The sequence below is a fragment of the Suillus discolor genome (assembly GCF_016758755.1).
Source record: "Suillus discolor strain FC423 chromosome Unknown F5147scaffold_59, whole genome shotgun sequence".
In the NCBI taxonomy this organism is placed as follows: domain Eukaryota; kingdom Fungi; phylum Basidiomycota; class Agaricomycetes; order Boletales; family Suillaceae; genus Suillus; species Suillus discolor.
In genome coordinates this window covers 115,628-133,363 of record NW_024541306.1, presented here as the reverse complement: position 1 = coordinate 133,363, position 17,736 = coordinate 115,628, and the positions used below count along the sequence as shown (strand labels likewise).

At 47.3% G+C, this 17,736-nt stretch overlaps 4 protein-coding genes across 4 annotated transcripts; 2 read left to right on the top strand and 2 right to left on the bottom strand.

Annotated features, from left to right (window-relative positions):
• Positions 1–368: 368 nt before the first annotated feature.
• F5147DRAFT_839509 (uncharacterized protein) lies at positions 369–1,884 on the top strand (the record flags this gene model as incomplete). The annotated part of the gene is made up of 8 exons (XM_041444230.1): positions 369–521; positions 577–609; positions 660–832; positions 879–961; positions 1,019–1,228; positions 1,287–1,422; positions 1,472–1,683; positions 1,830–1,884. 7 exons carry the CDS (start codon positions 369–371, stop codon positions 1,590–1,592), a joined length of 909 nt encoding a protein of 302 aa, XP_041289058.1. The 3' UTR covers positions 1,593–1,683; positions 1,830–1,884.
• A 7,992-nt stretch (positions 1,885–9,876) lies between these two features.
• F5147DRAFT_777467 (general amino acid permease 1) lies at positions 9,877–12,678 on the top strand (the record flags this gene model as incomplete). The annotated part of the gene is made up of 22 exons (XM_041441987.1): positions 9,877–10,028; positions 10,103–10,267; positions 10,314–10,378; positions 10,431–10,465; positions 10,518–10,526; positions 10,585–10,596; positions 10,655–10,662; positions 10,717–10,771; positions 10,834–10,904; positions 10,955–10,968; positions 11,014–11,040; positions 11,093–11,175; positions 11,221–11,354; positions 11,402–11,483; positions 11,533–11,653; positions 11,706–11,878; positions 11,937–11,995; positions 12,049–12,122; positions 12,178–12,239; positions 12,292–12,394; positions 12,443–12,537; positions 12,595–12,678. The coding sequence occupies 22 exons, from the start codon at positions 9,877–9,879 to the stop codon at positions 12,676–12,678; spliced, it is 1,683 nt and encodes a 560-aa protein (XP_041289057.1).
• A 158-nt stretch (positions 12,679–12,836) lies between these two features.
• Positions 12,837–14,679, bottom strand: F5147DRAFT_341669 (Zn-dependent exopeptidase). Its single transcript, XM_041429293.1, has 6 exons — positions 14,229–14,679; positions 14,009–14,175; positions 13,561–13,953; positions 13,371–13,510; positions 13,168–13,318; positions 12,837–13,106 (listed from the first exon to the last, which is right to left on the bottom strand). The coding sequence occupies exons 1-6, from the start codon at positions 14,587–14,589 to the stop codon at positions 13,041–13,043; spliced, it is 1,278 nt and encodes a 425-aa protein (XP_041289056.1). The 5' UTR covers positions 14,590–14,679; the 3' UTR covers positions 12,837–13,040.
• Positions 14,680–15,143: 464 nt separating this feature from the next.
• On the bottom strand, positions 15,144–15,823 carry F5147DRAFT_712877 (fungal hydrophobin-domain-containing protein). Its single transcript, XM_041438383.1, has 3 exons — positions 15,645–15,823; positions 15,423–15,587; positions 15,144–15,370 (listed from the first exon to the last, which is right to left on the bottom strand). The coding sequence occupies exons 1-3, from the start codon at positions 15,744–15,746 to the stop codon at positions 15,323–15,325; spliced, it is 315 nt and encodes a 104-aa protein (XP_041289055.1). The 5' UTR covers positions 15,747–15,823; the 3' UTR covers positions 15,144–15,322.
• Between the last annotated feature and the right edge of the window lie 1,913 nt (positions 15,824–17,736).

The window sequence follows — 17,736 nt, the reverse complement described above, 5'->3', positions numbered from 1 at the left end:
GTAGGAAAGAGCGAAATTCTGTTATTTCCGTCGCATTCTGATCATTCATTATAGTTCATATCTTTATCGATGTTCTCATTGTTCGATACCATCATCTATTGTGTCATCCTTGTGCTTTATCGTACGAACGATTGAACAGTTGCAACTTCGTATCTGTGCGAGGGTATAATCAGTTGCCTGATTGGCAGGGAGTTAGATAAGAGATAGATGCTGTGTATAGCTGTTGTGCCACAAGCCATAAGTATTAAGAACCCTTGCTTCGTGTTCGTTCGCTGTCATATTTCTCCACGACCTGGTTCTGTACCGCAGTACAGCTTTCACGATAAACCAAATCACCTTTACTTCAGAACGCATATCGAGATCTCCCAATGGCAACCATCGAAGCCCGGGACCTCAGAGAAAGAATCGGGCGCTTTCGAGTTCTGATCATGGGGAGAGCAAACGCAGGCAAAACGACCATCCTTCAGAAGGTCTGCAACACCACGGATCAACCAGAAATTTACGATACCCAAGGAAACAAGGTGTGGGTGATGATCTATGCCATGCACGCCTCTATCGCTGATCAATTGTGGGTAGATTGATACTACCATCGTGGAATCCTCGATCAGGGTGTGTGCATCATTTGCCCTGTGAGCATACATGCGCTGACGGATGTTCAGCGTGGAAATCACGATATCACGGACGAAATGGTGTTCAAAAGTAATCCCGGTTTCGTATTTCACGACTCGTGCGGTTTCGAAGCGGGATCTGAGGAAGAATTCGAGACTATGAAGAACTTTATCTCAAAACGCGCACATGCGACAAAATTGGAGGAGCGAATTCACGCTATCTGGTAAGTAGCCCCCTTCCGACGTTCCGCGCTTTTTGATTGCCATCAGGTATTGTATTCCGATGGACGAACATTGTCGAACATTCCAGCGGTCAGAAGAGAAGTTCTTCCAGGAGTGCGATACCGGGCACGGTGAGCTTTCAATTTCATTGTCAGTTGCCGTGCTCGGGCTAGATGATCGATCTTCAGTTCCTGTGGTCGCGGTGTTCACCAAATTCGAAGCTCTGCGTCCCGTCGCATATGGAGAAATCAAGAAGCAACTAAAAGGAGTATCAGGAGAAGAACGCTCAAAGAGGATTGCCGAGCGCGTCGAGGAACTTTTCACTAAGACACGAATCTTGGATCAGTTGGGCAACCCCGAAAATCGTGCGCGTCCCAAGTCCTATGTACGCATGCAGGGTAAGTGGTTCAGTTTTTATTTGTCCCATGTCAAAGTTGACATTAGCAAACGTGCTAGAAATGAACAAAACGGATACAAACTGCAACACTCTACTGGAACACACCACTTTCGCACTAGACAACGAAGAATTGCGGTTGTGCTTGGTGTCGACACAAAAATCAAACATGGAGCTTTGCATCAAGTGTGCCATCGCGTGAGTCTCAGATTTGCAAGTCACATAATTTTGTTTCAACATCATCTAGAACACTCGTTGATTGTGCGCATAAGCAAATCGATTATGGAGACTATCAGCATGACATTGCTAAGTGGTTTCCACATCTCAAAGTAAGACGAAGATTGATTCAATCTGACGATCCCTGGTAATGGTTCTCATCCATGGTGAATATCGAAGCGCTAAAACTGTAGAAATTCTGATATGTTTTCCTTGATTGTAGTTGTTTATTGATAACAGCTGGTAAGATTGTGGCTTACAAAGCTAAGCAAGGACAACGCTGATGCCTTACTGCTGCTCGTCTGTTGACAGTATGTGAGTGCCTTGATTGTTCCCGGTCCTCGACCCATGCTCATGATCCCCATCCCTCGTTGCTGCTCGCCTGTTGACAGTATGTAAGTACCTCGATGGTTTCTAGTCCTCGACCCATGTTCATGATCGCGATCCCTCGCTGCTGCTCGCCTGTTGACAGATGGTAAGTGCCTCGATGGTTTCTAGTCCTCGACCCATGCTCATGATCCCCACCCCTCGCTGCTGCTCGCCTGTTGACAGGGTGTAAGTGCCTCGATGGTTTCTAGTCCTCGACCCATGCTCATGATCCCCATTCCTCGCTGCTGCTTGCCTGTTGACAGTATGTAAGTCCCTCGATGGTTTCTAGTCCTCGACCCATGTTCATGATCCCCATTCCTCGCTGCTGCTCGCCTGTTGACAGGAAGTAAGTGCCTCGATGGTTTCTAGTCCTCGACCCATGTTCATGATCGCCATCCCTCGCTGCTGCTCGCCTGTTGACAGATGGTAAGTGCCTCGATGGTTTCTAGTCATCGACCCATGCTCATGATCGCTATCTCTCGCTGCTGCTCCCCTGTTGACAGCGGGTAAGTTCCTTGATGGTTTCTAGTTCTTGACCCATGCTCGTCATCCTCATGCCTCCCTGCTACTCGTTTATTGACAGAACGTATGTACTTTTGATGATCCCTCATCCTCAACCCATGCTGACAATCGCTGCTCTTCACCTGTTGACAGGAGGTCAGTACCTTGATGGTTTTCCGTCTGCAACTCATGTGGACAGCTCCTACACTTACTTTTTTTTGGCAGGTGGTGCGTGTCTTGATCACATCTTGCATCCAGATGATGGTCAATAGTATAATGATGTTCACTCGTTTTCATAGCCTGATGTAAGCGTGTTCTATTCCATCAGATGAGCCGAATTATCATTACTCATATAATGCTTAGTTCGTTGAGTATCCCCCCTTGATAACTTATTTTCCATGTTCATTCATCTTGCATATTTTTGTGTCCTATGCAGAATGTGAGTCGTTTGACCTTCATAATGCGAAGCGTTAATCTCAATCATTTTGACTCACTCTGTCGATCTGTAGGATGTAAGTCTCTTTCAATCGCCAATCATTTTAGCCAGATAATCTCTTGCGTTCTTCACGTGTTCGCAGAATGTGTGTTGATCATATCCTGTCTGACATCATGTTACTCCACTGACAAACAATCTCGTCTAGCTCGTACGTCCATGAATGGTATTCGCCAATATAGTGATGCTCATCCGGTTCCAACCCCTGACAGTTTGTAAGTTACCTGAGCACAGCGGTCATTGTCTACAATCTGGTGGTTGATTATTTGCAACCGTTACGTCGACCAAATAGAATGTGCGTCTCTGTTATTAATCAAATTCCAATTTTCCACCTCATGATTCTGACATCCCTTTTTTTTTTTTTTTTTTTGCTTCAGATTGTGTCCTTTGGGGTCATAGACCCTATGTTGGACATGTTCTCGTCATAAGCTTTCTGTGTGTTATAGGGCAAAGTTAAAGGGTGGGTTAATTCGGACTCGTACTCTGTCACATGGTGTGAGCAGGTACAAAAGGACAGCTGCGGGAAGAGGATGGGTCAGTGTGAAGGTACTAGCTGGATGTAACGCTTAGTCTGTGATGTGGTTTTTGGTGTTCGTCTGGTGTTGGTTGCTGTTGCTTGGGTTAGTATTATCTTCGTTACTGACGTGTCCTCTTCGTTTCCGACAGTGGCGCCACGAAGTGGCGTCTTTCCTTTTGACGAGGAGTATTATGGGGATTATGTCGCGGAGTGATGTATGGTATAACTATATGTTTTGCTAGTATGTTTTCTTATACAGAGTTTACAGTTCACCGAATGTTGATTTGAAGCGGCCGGTGCTATTTACAAAGCGGATTAGATGGGGTGTTGTTTTCTCGGATGTGAGTATGTGCGTGATGGATGTTGCGTTGCGTCTGACGGCGTTTGCGAATATGTGGCGTTCGCGTCTATACTGTGGGCAGTCGAAGAGGTAGTGGTGTATTGTCTCGTCGATTCCTGGGCATATGGGACAGTGCGGAGTGTCGCTCTTGTTGATTCGATGCAGATGATAGTTCAGGGGGATATGGCGGGTGCGGAGTTGGATGTAGATGCTTGATGTGCGTTTGCGCAGGCCGTTGGTGAGTTTGATGAAGTTCGAGGAGGGCATTGATGGGTCTATTGTTCGCGTCCTTGCGTACCTTGGTGATTTTTCCCATATGGTTTTCCAGTGTGCTCTTGATTTGTTCTTATGCGCTGCTTTCAGGGCAGTCTGACATCCCTTTCCCGCAGGGGGCAAGTACTTTCCTCCGTGGAGTTGATTCCGATACCCATACTTTCAACCTATGGCTAGGCAAAAACCCACCGATATGATATTGTCCGCGTCCTTTAGCCCTTGGTAGGTTGGCTTCTTTCCGCATTGATTCCCAGCACTATACGAGTGTGCAACAGGCTGTGAAGGGTTCACTGTTCACTTCTGCTGCGAACAGAATAATTCAGACTGGCATCGGTTAGTTTCTCGCCACACCAACGGTTGTAGTCTTAATCACAGCAAGCAGCTACCATTATCGTTCTCGAGTACTCTGCGTTTCTCCCGCACAAGTCGAAGGGTTCAGAGCTCGTCGAGTCTGCCCTGGACTACTACCTGAAATCTCCCATGGTTGCCGCAGTAGAGAAAGTAGCGAAAGAGATTTGTCGTCAAGACTACCACGGAGAGGAACTGGGAAAGAAGGTTCTTGAGTTCATCCTTGATAATCGCTTGTGTACGTCCCTCGTCTCGTTGTGAACCTCGAGGTCGAAGTTTACGAACAACCTGCAGCATAGGACTTGACAGAAAAGAAGTAGATGATGTTCGGGTCAAGCTTCCTGTTTTTTGACTCCGTCTTTCCTCATGCTATGTGCTCGTGTCGTGTACGATACCAAGCACGTCAGCTCTAACTCCTGAGCGATGCAGTTGTTTCCAATTCTCTTCCCCGTGTTATGTACTATACTCGGCACTCCAGTTTCAACACCCGGGCCGACGAGTTTTCTATACCAAGTCAAGCAGATTGTTACTGAGTCGAGTCCATCGTGCGTGACAGATTTCGCAGCCAGTGGTCTTAGCACTTAAATGCTACAATTCATCCGCCCTCGTTCTGATTTTCTCGTTTGTTGTTGCTGTGACTCACGTCTGCTTTCGCTCGCATTCTCTTGCTATCGCACCTCCATTGTTTCCATACTAGTATTCACTAGTAGTTATGCACTCTACTCGGATTGCGATTTTACATGCTGCAGGACCATTCTGCAAGCTCGTAGACTGTACCCATAACTATTGCGTTGCTTCTGCCATATGCCGCCGCAATCTACATAGTATCACTGTGTCTTCCCGCATTTTGAGAACGTACTGTGACTCGTCGCGGTCCAGCGTGAGAAAACACGATCACCATTTACCGCGGGCTGCCATGTAACATGTTCTTTCGTCGAATTTACACGGCCTACGTACGTACGGTGATATCTACCCATCTTTTGTGGTGAATCTTTTCACAGACTCGGAGCCGCCACTTTCTGAATCCGAGCAACACATTGACAGGACGTAAGTCTGCATCTAGTTTGCATAGACCTCGCGCGGACGGATCAAATACCGCATTTTCTGAGATTATCGAACTCTCAGCCTCCAACTTGAATTATTATTTTTAGTGTCCGTTGGGGCGTAGCCCTATGGTAGACAATACATGCGCTATTCACTTCTAATAGGATAGTCGATGGTGGGTGGGTGAGCTCTGATATGATTGGTCCCGGCTGGGCGAGGACGAGTACGCCGACTTAAGGCGAGGATAGGGGGAAATCGACCATTCTTCTATTGGTTCTGGGGGGGTGACGTCCCCGAAGGTATGCTCCAGTCTTCTTGTGCGTGCAATGTAATGAAGGAGTGGTCTGGTGCAGTTCCCGTTGTTGAGTAGCTGTTGCAGCTGGTTCGCTTGTCGTCCTGCTTCCGCGCGCAGGGCCGCTCACTGACGAGAGTACTTCGGGCATTCTAGGAGGAAGTCCTTGACTGGTTCTTCATGTGCGTTGCATTGCAAACAACAAGACATGTGGGACTTCGAAATGTGGAACAGGTGTTTGTTTAACAGTATGTGCCCTGTTTGGATTTGGGACAGGAAGGAGCTATGACGGCACGGGAAGGGGTCTATTCAGGTTGGCGAAGTGTTTCGAGGGGGCGGTGGGGTCTATCAAGTGAAGTCTTTGGTAGCTTGAGTCCTCTTGCATGGCCGTATTCACCTCCTGTTTGATCTCGTGGTGGAAATGTTGTTTTGTTGCGGATTTGCTGATAGGGAGAAGGATGGGGGTGTGCGTTCGTGTGCGTAGCGAGTTGGGGAGGGAGTTGCCTTCTGATGTCTCCTTTGGCCGCCTTCTTGGCCTGCTCGTCCGCCTGTTCGTTACCCTCTATGCCTTTGTGGCCTGGCATCCACCTGATCATGACCTTTCTTCCGTTGTTGGATGGCAAACGGCAAAGTGATGATCCTGGTGCCGCCGTTGTAGAATGAACATTGAAGATCACGTGCATAATACGAACTGAATGCGCATGTGCCATACCGTGACATAGCATGGTCTGTCAGTGGCGTGTAATGACACATATGAATATCTGAAATGCTGGATGTTCATCGTTTCCGTTGCATGTGTCACGGTACAACCTATGCTGGAGGGTTGAAACCGATCATCATCCGAAGGCGGTCTAGGATGAGCCTGCGTCGTACATGGGCAATATTCACACCAGCGTTGACGGTCATTGCTCAAGCCTTCGCCTCAAGGGGTGTGATGCAACTACATTGATTTGATTTATGAGCAAAAATGTGAGTCATCAGGCCCTGGTGTCATGCGGCCCCCCTCCCGCGGCTAAAGCGCTTCTAGTTGAATATGAAAATGCTTTGTCGCACTAGCACCTAAATATCGCACTGTGACAACGACAGCCCGAGCCTCATCTTGGCGCTCATGGACATATTCGGGTGCGAAAAGGTGCCTGCAAATGCAGCGTACACACCTAACCTTCTCTTCATCAGTCTGCTTCCCCCGTGGGCCCGTCATCTCCCTATCATTGGCGCAATCTGCTCGTTGCAATTCAGCACTCAACTTGCACATGTGTACCAACAAATGCTGTGCGAGCCCCGGTGTTATAATTTCGGCTGATCTCCCGCGAGATTTTCCAGGCATCCCATCGAGGTTGCTCCTTGTCGAGAATGACTCGCTCGATATCAGCTATGTTTGTTCGGAAAACGACTGAGCTGGGTTTACAGAGATACGGCATCACTCCTCCCACTGAGGCGGAACTATGCAACATACGAGTGGTAACGAGGCCCGCAGTTGAACGCGACGTGGCCAACCCGCAGCGGGGACACAAGGGCAATAAACACAGAACTCGACTAATACTGGCAAGGCGGGAAAATTTTCCTATGAGAGAGTGGGCTGTTGCGGATGGTTCGTTGGCTATCGGCATTTTCATTAGTCATAAGGTCATTTGCTGAAGTTGTGCCTCTCACTCGATAGTCGTTTCCCCTCTCTCGGGCAACCATAAGATTGTTCCGCGCTCCAGTTTTGCACTTCATGCTGTACACATTGTACACGATATTTTCGTTATCTGCATAAAAGATCCATCACTATAGCCTCGTCTTATTTCAAGTGAGGCGAGACGATGAATAGCTGCCTGGACTGGATAAGCTGGATAGTGTAAGTCAGGAAGGCGAAGACGAGTAGATTTTGCTGATATGTAAAGGTAGTGTACTAATGTAGTCGTATTCCACGGTAACCCATCCTCTGCTGTTTTGATCTGCTGTTTTGAGTGTGCCGACCTACATCACAGTTTGCTCTGCAGGGGAAATTTATCACCATGAGACCGACCCAGATACCAGTGTCGCATCATTGAGCCCACGCACCCACTCCTGCACGGTCTCTTCGCTGAAAACGCGCTGATCATAGAAAGTAAACTGCTGGTTAAGAGATGACGCCGCCAGATAGAGCTCCCCAAGATGCGCGCGAAAATGACCACGCGAATATTCGACATGGAGTCGCAGTGCTTCGGCGTCCTCCGAGCTCGACATCGTCAACAGGGGATGATCATGGTGGATAACCGGTCCGATGGGGATAGGGCGTACTGCACAGGGATGACAGGTCCTGATCGAGAGGTAGAGGATAGTTCACCGGTATCAAGGTCTTCATCTGGAAATGTTCAGCTGGTCGGATCTGGATTATTGGAACCATTGACATTGCCCAAGGTGGATCCTATCTGCGTGACAATCGGGTCCAAAGACTGAATAGGCCTTTTATTTCCATGACCATCCTGGGAGAACGCTATGCTTCATGTCTAGCAACTTCAAAGCAACTCGATCGTGTCCAGCAGTACATATATCACGAACCGCGAGTGCTTGAACACCTTTTGGGCTTGTGCCTTGACATTAGCACACCGGAGAAGAAACCGGTCAACAAACATGAGGGCCTGGATGTCTGGTGCCCCATCAACAGTTCACAGCTTTCTTGCATCTCCCTTGGACATCTAACTAAGGGGCATGAACGGAAGTGTGTACCAGAAGAAGCTGATATTGATACCAACATCGCCCGAGCGCAAAAAACGTTTGAAACCAGTCCATATCTTGATATGGGCGCAGGTTTAGCCCTCCTGTGAAGATGCATGGATCGCACTTCCTGTAGTCCCCTTCTTCTTCCGCGATCGGCTCCTGAGGCCTGATGTACCATCGATACGAAACGCCTGTCAAAGTTACTTAACTGAGAGCATAGCATGTCTTGTTCACAGTGATGCCATGGCAATGTCAATTGAAAATTTCAAAAGTTATCGGTCGTGTGTGGATGTACAAGCCATTTCCCTCCATTTCATAGTCGAAGGTCGGCACGTAGCTCAGTGAGGACTACAAATTTGGCATCTGTCCTGGGATAAAATTGACTTGAACCTCACATTATAAGCTCCATCAGCCATATATATTAGACTAGCGTCAAGAGATTGATAGGGCCACGCACACAAGAAGGATTGGGAAGGACGTTTGTCACTTCCAGCAACTAATAACTTTGATGGTTTGATTGAACACAGGTCTTTCCATAATCGGTTCAAACGACATCACCGAGCGGTTTTCTATCGTCGGCTGGCCTTGAAGAGTTGTCCCACCCCTCTCACCATAATCAACATATGGTACAGTGATTCTGGTGGTTCGCGTTGGAATAGGGAACCCAGTGTGCAGGAGCGGTGTCAACAGCCACACTAGTAGCACCGGAGATTAGCGCTTAGCCACGGAGTTAGTAGGTTGGGGCTTTGTCGGTTTCAAAATTTCACCACTTATCATGATTGCCTTGCTCGTCATAACGCAGTCATAGATACACCTCTCAAGCCTAACCCGCCACTCTCATATGTCATTTTTTGCTGGCCATCTGGAAACAGGTTTCTTTCTTCTCACCATAGAATGCGTTATCGTGCGCATACCTGTAGTACGTATCACCGTGACTCACCTGTGATGAAACCATACGATAAGGCGGAAGTATGCTCGAAAAAGACGTTCCTTACTATGAGCCTTTGGCCACTGACTACTCCTGAGTACGCTGCTGCCTCACCGCCTCAGTCGCAGAGAACGAGACTTGAGTAATTAATATTACGCACCCGTGGGCCGTGACTGTGCTAAACGGGCTCTACCAACTACTTTCACACACACAGCCACGCAGTTGCATTAATATTGCAGACTTTCCGCCGTTTTCCATTCTGGAGCCACTTCGTAGTACGTATGGCCCAGAGAATACTGGTTAAAATCGGTATCCGAGGGATTACCAAAGGCACAGCACACGTCCAAGAATGCCCAACCGCAGTGCAATTTACGGGACGATAAGCTTTGCGCCGAGTTCTAACCGGTCCTGGAACGAGAATCTATGTATCGCCCAGGCGGATATTACTTTCCGGAGCCAAGCTATCAACAAATGCTCCATCAGGCGTGAGATACGGTCTCTGATGCAGAGCTCGATAGATATGGCGATTTGCTGTAGTTAAGCGCCTCTCTTAAATCCCGGGGCCAGTGCAACTACGCATTGGCGTCTTTTGACATCCTGCCGACTACTACCTCCCCCAACCCTCTGGCCTAATCTCAGTGTTGCAATGGAGGAAGGATATGTGCTCCAAGAGCGCAGGCAATCAAAGAATGTCACTCACGTGGAAGTACTTCAAGTCGATTCAAGTAGGGATCTTCCACTGGATGTTGCTTCCATGGATCTTGTGAAACGGAGGCTCAAGCAACGGCATATACAGATGTAAGTCTGCGACAGATCTATCAGCTTTCCTACTTATTTTTTGACGTTCATCCGTCTCTCTCATCATAGGATAGCTGCAAGTCGCCGAATGTCTTGCCTTTGAATCTCTTTGACCATTTTCCCAAGATCGCTGGTACTTTGGGTACGGGACTGTTTCTAGGCACAGGGGGAGCCATTCACACAGCTGGACCACTCGGTGCCCTGATTGCATTTGCCCTGGTGGGTTCTGTAGCGTATTCGTAAGTCTACGATCTGTGCGGGTTTCCGCCTATTTGATCCGGCCAGGTCATTATGTTCACTTGGGGAGATGACCTCCCTAGCGCCGATATCAGGATCATTTCCCCACTTCGGTTTGTACTTTTCCTTTTGAGACTGAAATGATATCAACTTGCCGTCGCTCAGCCTCCCGTTGGGTAGATCCCGCATTGGGATTTGCAGTGAGTGACCTACTTAAGTACTTACCTTCGACTGACCTTTCATACTCTGTAGGTTGGTTGGGTACATCCTTTATCTTCTCGCTATGTTTTAACATACCTAATCAAGTGTCACTCGTTAGAATTATTTTCTTGTAAGGTTTCATTTTGTGTCTATCGAAACTGCCTATATCATGATCGCCCCTTCATAAGACTAATGCGTAGGCGTATACATTTTATCACAGCCATTCAGTGATTCACATCGCCATTTTCAGGTTCTACGTTCCTGTGGAAATATCCGGAGCTCAAATACTGATCTCTATGTGGGATGTAAGTTTCCTGAACTACATTTGACGTTCCTGTTGTGTCCTAAAGGTTGGAATTCTGTCTAGTCACATCACGCTGCAGTTTATACTGTAGTGATTTGTATCGTTATATGCGCCACAAATATATTTGGTGTAATGTGAGTCGTTGAAGCCGGTCGCGCCACGTATATTCATTCCTAAATTTCAGATACTTCGGAGAAAGTAGGTCCATCATCCTTTTCAATTTATGTACTAAAAGATGAATAGCCGAATTTGCTTTTTCCATTTTGAAGCGTAAGCTAGCCCTCTGCTGGTATTTGTAAAGCAAACTCAACATGTTTATCAGTGATAACGATCATTGGTCTAATCATCGTTGGCCTCGTCATTGACCTTGGTGGAGCACCGAATCACCAGCGACTTGGTTTTCAAGTACGTGTTACTTTATGAGTGGACTAGTGAGCTAATTATCCAAAGTACTGGAGTAATCCGGGTGTCTTTGCCGGGCCTGGACTTGAACCTCGGTATCCTGCGCTTAATAATTTCCTCGGAATATTGAGTGTCATCACTCAAGCCGCATTTGCTTACCAGGGAATGGAGATAGTGGCTGTGTATGTGGTATCTCATTCTGGGCATATATTCCCTAACAATCCGATAGTGCGGCGTCTGAAACGCAGAACCCGCGGAGGAATATTGCCAAAGCTATTCGCAGAGTTTTCTACCGAATCCTCATTTTCTACGTTGAGCATAATGATATCTTACAATGAATAACTTCTTACAGCTCAGTAGATTCTCGGCGTTTTCATTGCAGGACTCATTGTACCTTCAAATAATCCGCAACTGTTGGAGGGAACTGGTATCTTTGCCAAGTCGCCATTTGTGATTGCGATGCAGATTTCAGGAATAAGAGGTGTGTACTTCGTTTTCCATAAAGTCATATCTCATTTTCCTCCGCCATGTAGTGTTACCCACTGTAGTAAATGCAGGTTTCATAACTAGCGCATTCTCCGCGGGCAACTCGTTCCTCTTTTGTTCTTCGCGCATCCTCTATGGTTTAGCACTTCGTAAACAAGCACCCCGGTTCCTCACTATCTGTACGAGGAAGGGCGTACCAATTGTTGCAGTGCTCTGTTCGGTATGAATGAACGCTTATTTAGTCCCAAGTACCACGGACACTGATGTGGGGCCAACAGAGTGTCTTCGCTTTTTTGTCTCTGATGAGTATATCATCGGGTGCAGAAACTGTGTTCAAGTAAATTTCATGAGTCGCCTCGTGTTCGCAATGTGGCTCATGTCGCATCTTAGCTGGTTCCAGCATCTCAGTGTAATGGGTGGTTTCTTCGGCTGGCTTTCGATTAATTTAACTTACATTTTCTTCTGTGAGTACCCGGCGTATGTATCTATGGATCATCGATGAACTGATGAACCATGCAGATCGCGGACTGCAATACCAAGGCATTGATCGACAGAAACTCCATTACTATAATCCCCTACAAGTCAGTCGGGGTCACCAAAACGCATAAAATAATCACTGATTTCAATCTGTAGCCGTGGCTCTCCATCTGGGGCATGACCTGGTGTATACTGTTTATTCTAATAAATGGATTTACCGTGTTTTGGGATTTTGAAGCCTCTTACTTTTTGACATCATGTAAGCCGGTCCTTCTCTACCAAGATGACACCTGACCAATTATCGCAGATATAAATATTCCACTATTCTTTGGATTGTTTCTGTTCTGGAAGGTTACACGAGGCACGGTGATTTGGAAAACAGACGACATGGACTTCATTACGGTACGTATTCGACACGTTAGCTTACCTGGGACTCAGACTCACTTCGTAATCAATCAGGGTATTCCCAGCTGTGAAGAAACCGAACGACCTGAGATCCCTCCGAAAGGCTTCTGGCAACATGTTGCTGCAGTGCTTTTTTGACCGAAGTGACTGTCTACTGAACAAGTGGGCTATATGGGAAATAACATGTAATCTAATGACATGGTTCGACTTGAGTGTTCGAACTTCTCCACTGCTACGTTGGTAGACCTAGTATGTAAACTACGGTACTCCCAGAGCTGAAGTCAGGCAAAGCCTTGCTCCAAACATTACACGCGCCAGTGCTGAAGCGCTATATCATTAAGTAGTACAATTTGCATAAACAATTAGTCTACATGCAAACCTATTCGGAAAAAACTTTGAGAACTGTGCCGCCGCAATGTGAGGAGTTTGAACACAGGAGTTTTTGTAGGTACGAGGATAGCATTGATCCCGGGCTGGTAGCTATGACTATCCCCACGAACTTATTCAACCCATCCACCGAGCTCAACAACGAACCCAACAGCAACCTTTGCGAATTCAAGAGCATGCTGTTTGTATTCCATAGTCAATGATTCACGACGCAATGCACATCAATGAAAAATATCGCACCTCAAATGAAAACTCTCCATCGGCAAGGTCTATCTTGTCTCCTGAAGTGTGAATGTACGGGTTGAATGTTTTGAACGGATCGCCCTCTGCTGCAAATATGGCAGGGTACCCCGCTCGGTACCATGACATGTGGTCTGAGCCCGCACCAGGGCTTACAACAGGTTCAGCTAGGGGTGCTGCGAGAACTGTGGTACCCCACTTACAAGAGTTTTGCAGTTCCCACAGCAGACGTACTGTACTCTTCTGCAATCCCAACCGCCCAGTTGGTCAGATTCGAATCAACGTCCGTCGAGATAAAGGTCACAACAGGAACTTCTCCCTTTGGTACATATGCAGTCATGTCCTAGTACCCAGTTAATTCTCAGTTCACAATGGATAGACTTTTGTGCTCACAAACTGAATCATGGCGCCCACTTCCTTCTTCAATTGCTTGTACTCCGAGACGACCTCCTGGCTTCCTAATAAGCCACCTTCTTCCGCGGCATACCAGTGGAACTCGACCGGGCGTTCTGGAGCGAATCCAGATTGGACAAGAGCTCTAAACGCCTCGAGAATTGTGACCGTTCCTGAGCCGTCATCGTCTGCTCCAGGTGCAGGGAGTAAGGGAAAGCGGTAATTTGCAGAGTCTTGATGAGCGCCAACGATGATGCGAGGAAGGGCTATCGTCGGATTGGGAGAAGCGCGTCCAAAGAACGGTTCAAAGCGAGCGATGATGCTGGGCTGGGGGAATATGTGAGTGAACGTCTCGACTGAGAGACGGACACCGGGAGGGGCAGTAGAGATGATCTGTACAAGCGGATTGGATACATGAGTTCGACAAGTTTAATGCGATGACACTGACGTCCAGAATCTGATTGTACAACCAGCGTGAACTCTTGACACCAAACTCTGAGCGATAATACCGGTTGTGGAACGAAGTAAATTTCTCCAAATTTTTCTTCATCTCGTCCTTACTCAGAAGCTCGGTGACCGACGCCACCTTCTCTTGATATTGTAATTTAGGCCATGCTATCATTTGACTCTCAGCTTAATGAGAATAGAAGATGGAGAGAAGTACGTACATGATTGAGCAGACCCGTGACATGCGTGCAAATCCTGATGATCAGTGAGATCGATGAACCCGAGGCCCTGCTGTCGAAGACGTAGTTTGTCGCCTTCGGTCATCCATACTGCCTCGGTCCCAAATACTTGTAAAAACCGTGGAGTATCTAGTTCTGACGCGTTCTCAGGATCCAGAATACGCATAACTTGTACAGGATCATCCGCGTGGCTAGCAAGGAGCGACTCTATGATAGCGTCACGGTCAGTTAGGGTATCGACGGTGGGTTTGCCGATTACATCCTGAGGCGGCTGCTGATCGAAGACTGAAGCAGATACAAAGAGAACAGAAATGAGCGCATACAGCGCGGTGAATGTCCTCATCGTCTACCTGTAAGGTGGTGTCGGTGAAGATAAGAGAGCGACTAGCTATGAGAATTGTCGACTTCAAGAAAAGCACCCGGTCCGCCACAGCCGTAGTTATTCACACCCGCGGTCAGGTCGCGCCAAGCACAGACCAGTGTCCTCCCTGCGATGTGTCACTTGATGGGACTGTTTTTATCTGAAATCCAAATACCATGAATTCGTTTGGATCCTCGATCATCTTCGCCAGCTAGACGTATGATATAAATATTGGATTATCAGAACACGATGGGGTATGGCCGACTGACTCGATGTCAAGAGACATAGCGAGTAGGTTATGGATGCAGTCTGACTAAGTATTGGCATGATGTCAGTGTGACCCAGCGAAAGAACCAATCATATGATACGCATTTTCACTGGTCATATGACATGTGGTTTACGTAACGGAGTAATTTCAAATATTACTGGGGGTCTGCGACTCAGGAGTTGAAGCGTTGAGGCCGGAGGACGTACAAAGGTGATCAAAATGCTAGATACATTACCTTTTGGTCCAGGGACAGGCGACTACAGTGCAATGGATGCCATCAAGCAAGGATTATATTAGTCGAGTTGAGCAAAGAGTCAAAGACCTCGTATGAGCACACAAGAAAAGCAAATAGAGAATGTGTTATTATGTAGTAGTAAGAGGGCGAAGGATATCGATATCAAATAAGCGACCTTCCAACCTTATATTAATCAATTGTCCACTGGGTGTCTAGAGGCCGATGTTGATGGGAGTGCAGCCAACGTTCACAACACCGTCCTAAAGCACGGTCATTATTACGCAGTTATAGGCCGTCAGGAAAAGCACGTACGTATTTGTTGTTGCTGCAGCACATAGGCTCCTGGTTAGCCTCGCAGCCTGCGCCACCACCCACGATGGTGAGAGGGCTGCACCCAAGGCCAACAAGGCCGACAACGTCAGCAGGAATAGCGATCAGGCTCGGATCATTGGAAGCCAGCAAGTTGTAGTTCTCAACCTGTGAACCATTCGTTAGCTATCTCAGTACCCTGCTACGAAAGATGCATCAACATACAGAAGTAGCACTGTCGCAACACTGGATGTTGCCGGTGTTGCACTGGCCATCGGCAAGAACGAAGGCGACGAGAGAGGCAACAGCAAAGATGCGAGCGAACATTTTTGAAGGTAGAGAATTAAGAAGGTTGGTTAAGAGGTGCTAAGAGTTCAACTGTCAAGGCTGTTCAAAGAGCGGTGAGGGAATGGGAAAAAAGTCGTCTTCAAAGCCCATGTTTTATACGATTCGGAGCCCAGCCTCAAGGAATTTGTTTGGGGATAGTTCCCGGGTAGTATTGCCCTACTTCTTGTTGCCGCAGTTGAATCTGAAATTGCAGAACGTAAAACACTATAACTTATGAGACGCCGAAACGCGTATCAGAGCACGTGACTTGATTTTTGGCACCTATCACGACGGTTATTGATTTAAATTTATGAGGGATTGATGGGCGGACCGCCTTGTCAAGTCTGGACTCGACAAGGGTTGGTGGGGACTACATGCGAGCCTAGCAATTTTTACCTGCGATTATAAATTTGAGAAGGACGAGACTTAGCGCTGATAATGGCAAACTCACTGAGATCATGAGGTGCAGACTATGGCATATATGCAACGCAACGTTCGAAAGGCAGGCGTCTGCCTGCCTATCAGCGACAGTTTTGACTCTCGAATGATCTCGACCTGAGAAATATTGTGATGGATATATGCGAATGATCGATCGCCAGCGCTTGACCTCGCTTTGACCCAATATTAAGCCGGAGATTGTAAGCCACTCGGGAATTCAGGGAAAAATAAAAACATCCAAGTACTCAGAAGCGTTCACGGAGAGGACGGTCGAGACTCTCGGGAGATGTATGATATGTCGTGTCTGCACTATAGATTTAGAGCTCGGATGGAGCCCCACGGTGCCACTGGCAGGACCACGATGATTGCTTGTTCTCTAGGACGTTCAACAGCGTATAGAGATTAAATGTAACACTCTAGTGAAGCGCGAACCTGTCCTGCTGAAGGTATCACAGAATTCTTCTTCCCAACAAGATGCAAGTCTCCCTGTGTTTGATCGATGCGAAGAGCTTTACTCTTTGCATCCGAGACACGCGGATATGTCCCTCTACGTCAGGATCAAGAGTATTCCTTCCCGACGTTTCAAAGAGTGCATCATGGTCTCGATGTCATTCCCTTCAAACTTGCGTTATGTAAGTCCTTCTTGCACAGCCGCAACTAGACTTACAAACGATATTCAGCAGAACGAGCAGCGGCACGTTGTCAGGTAAGCGAAACTCCGAAACTCCTGGAGTCAACTGTCACCCTGCGAAGAGACTAAAAATGCCTTGATTCAAGGTCAGCTGGAGCCAACGACAAAGCAGTTAGTGGATCCGAAAGATATCCGGGCTAGCTAGTTAGAGAATTTCAAAGACGGTATTAGATGGGGCAGCCAGCCACATGCGTCCTCCTCTAGAGTAGAGTCATGATTGGTAATATCTGCGAGAAGGAAGTTGCTCGGAAGGGTGGGAAATGGCCTAGGTCCCAGAAACCTTGTCAAGCAGGTAATCCCATTAGAACGCAAAAGTGCCAGGACATGCACATGGTTTGATGTGGACGCTGCACAAATCGGTGTTGCAGCCTGGACACGTCGGGCATTATCTTCCGAAATGGTTGTAATACAGTAAGACAACAAAATGACAAGATCCGCAACCTGCAATTACGCGAAAGGGTCGTATCAGTCGGTCATATGGAACATTTTGTGTTTCGGTTACGTCGGACTTACTGTGTATGCACGCTTGTTTGTTGATACTTCGTCAAAGTCTACCGAGCCCGGCTTTCTCCTTTCCTTTCTAACGTCGTGCTGGTATTTGGTGATAATGTATGAGTACTCACTAATGGTCTTTTCTCTCAACATCCAGGTCATTGTTGGCTATGTTTGAGTCGTGCCTCGATCCTGAGTCGTCTGATACAGTCACATGGATTTCGCATCAAATTGTGACCTGGGTTTGAAGTACAATTGGCTGTCGAGTGACAGGCAATTGACTCATAATTGACGTCGTGCCGGGATCACTGATGGCATACGTCACGTTGAGAACGCGAGTGACTACAAATTGAAGAGGAGTCGAAGAGG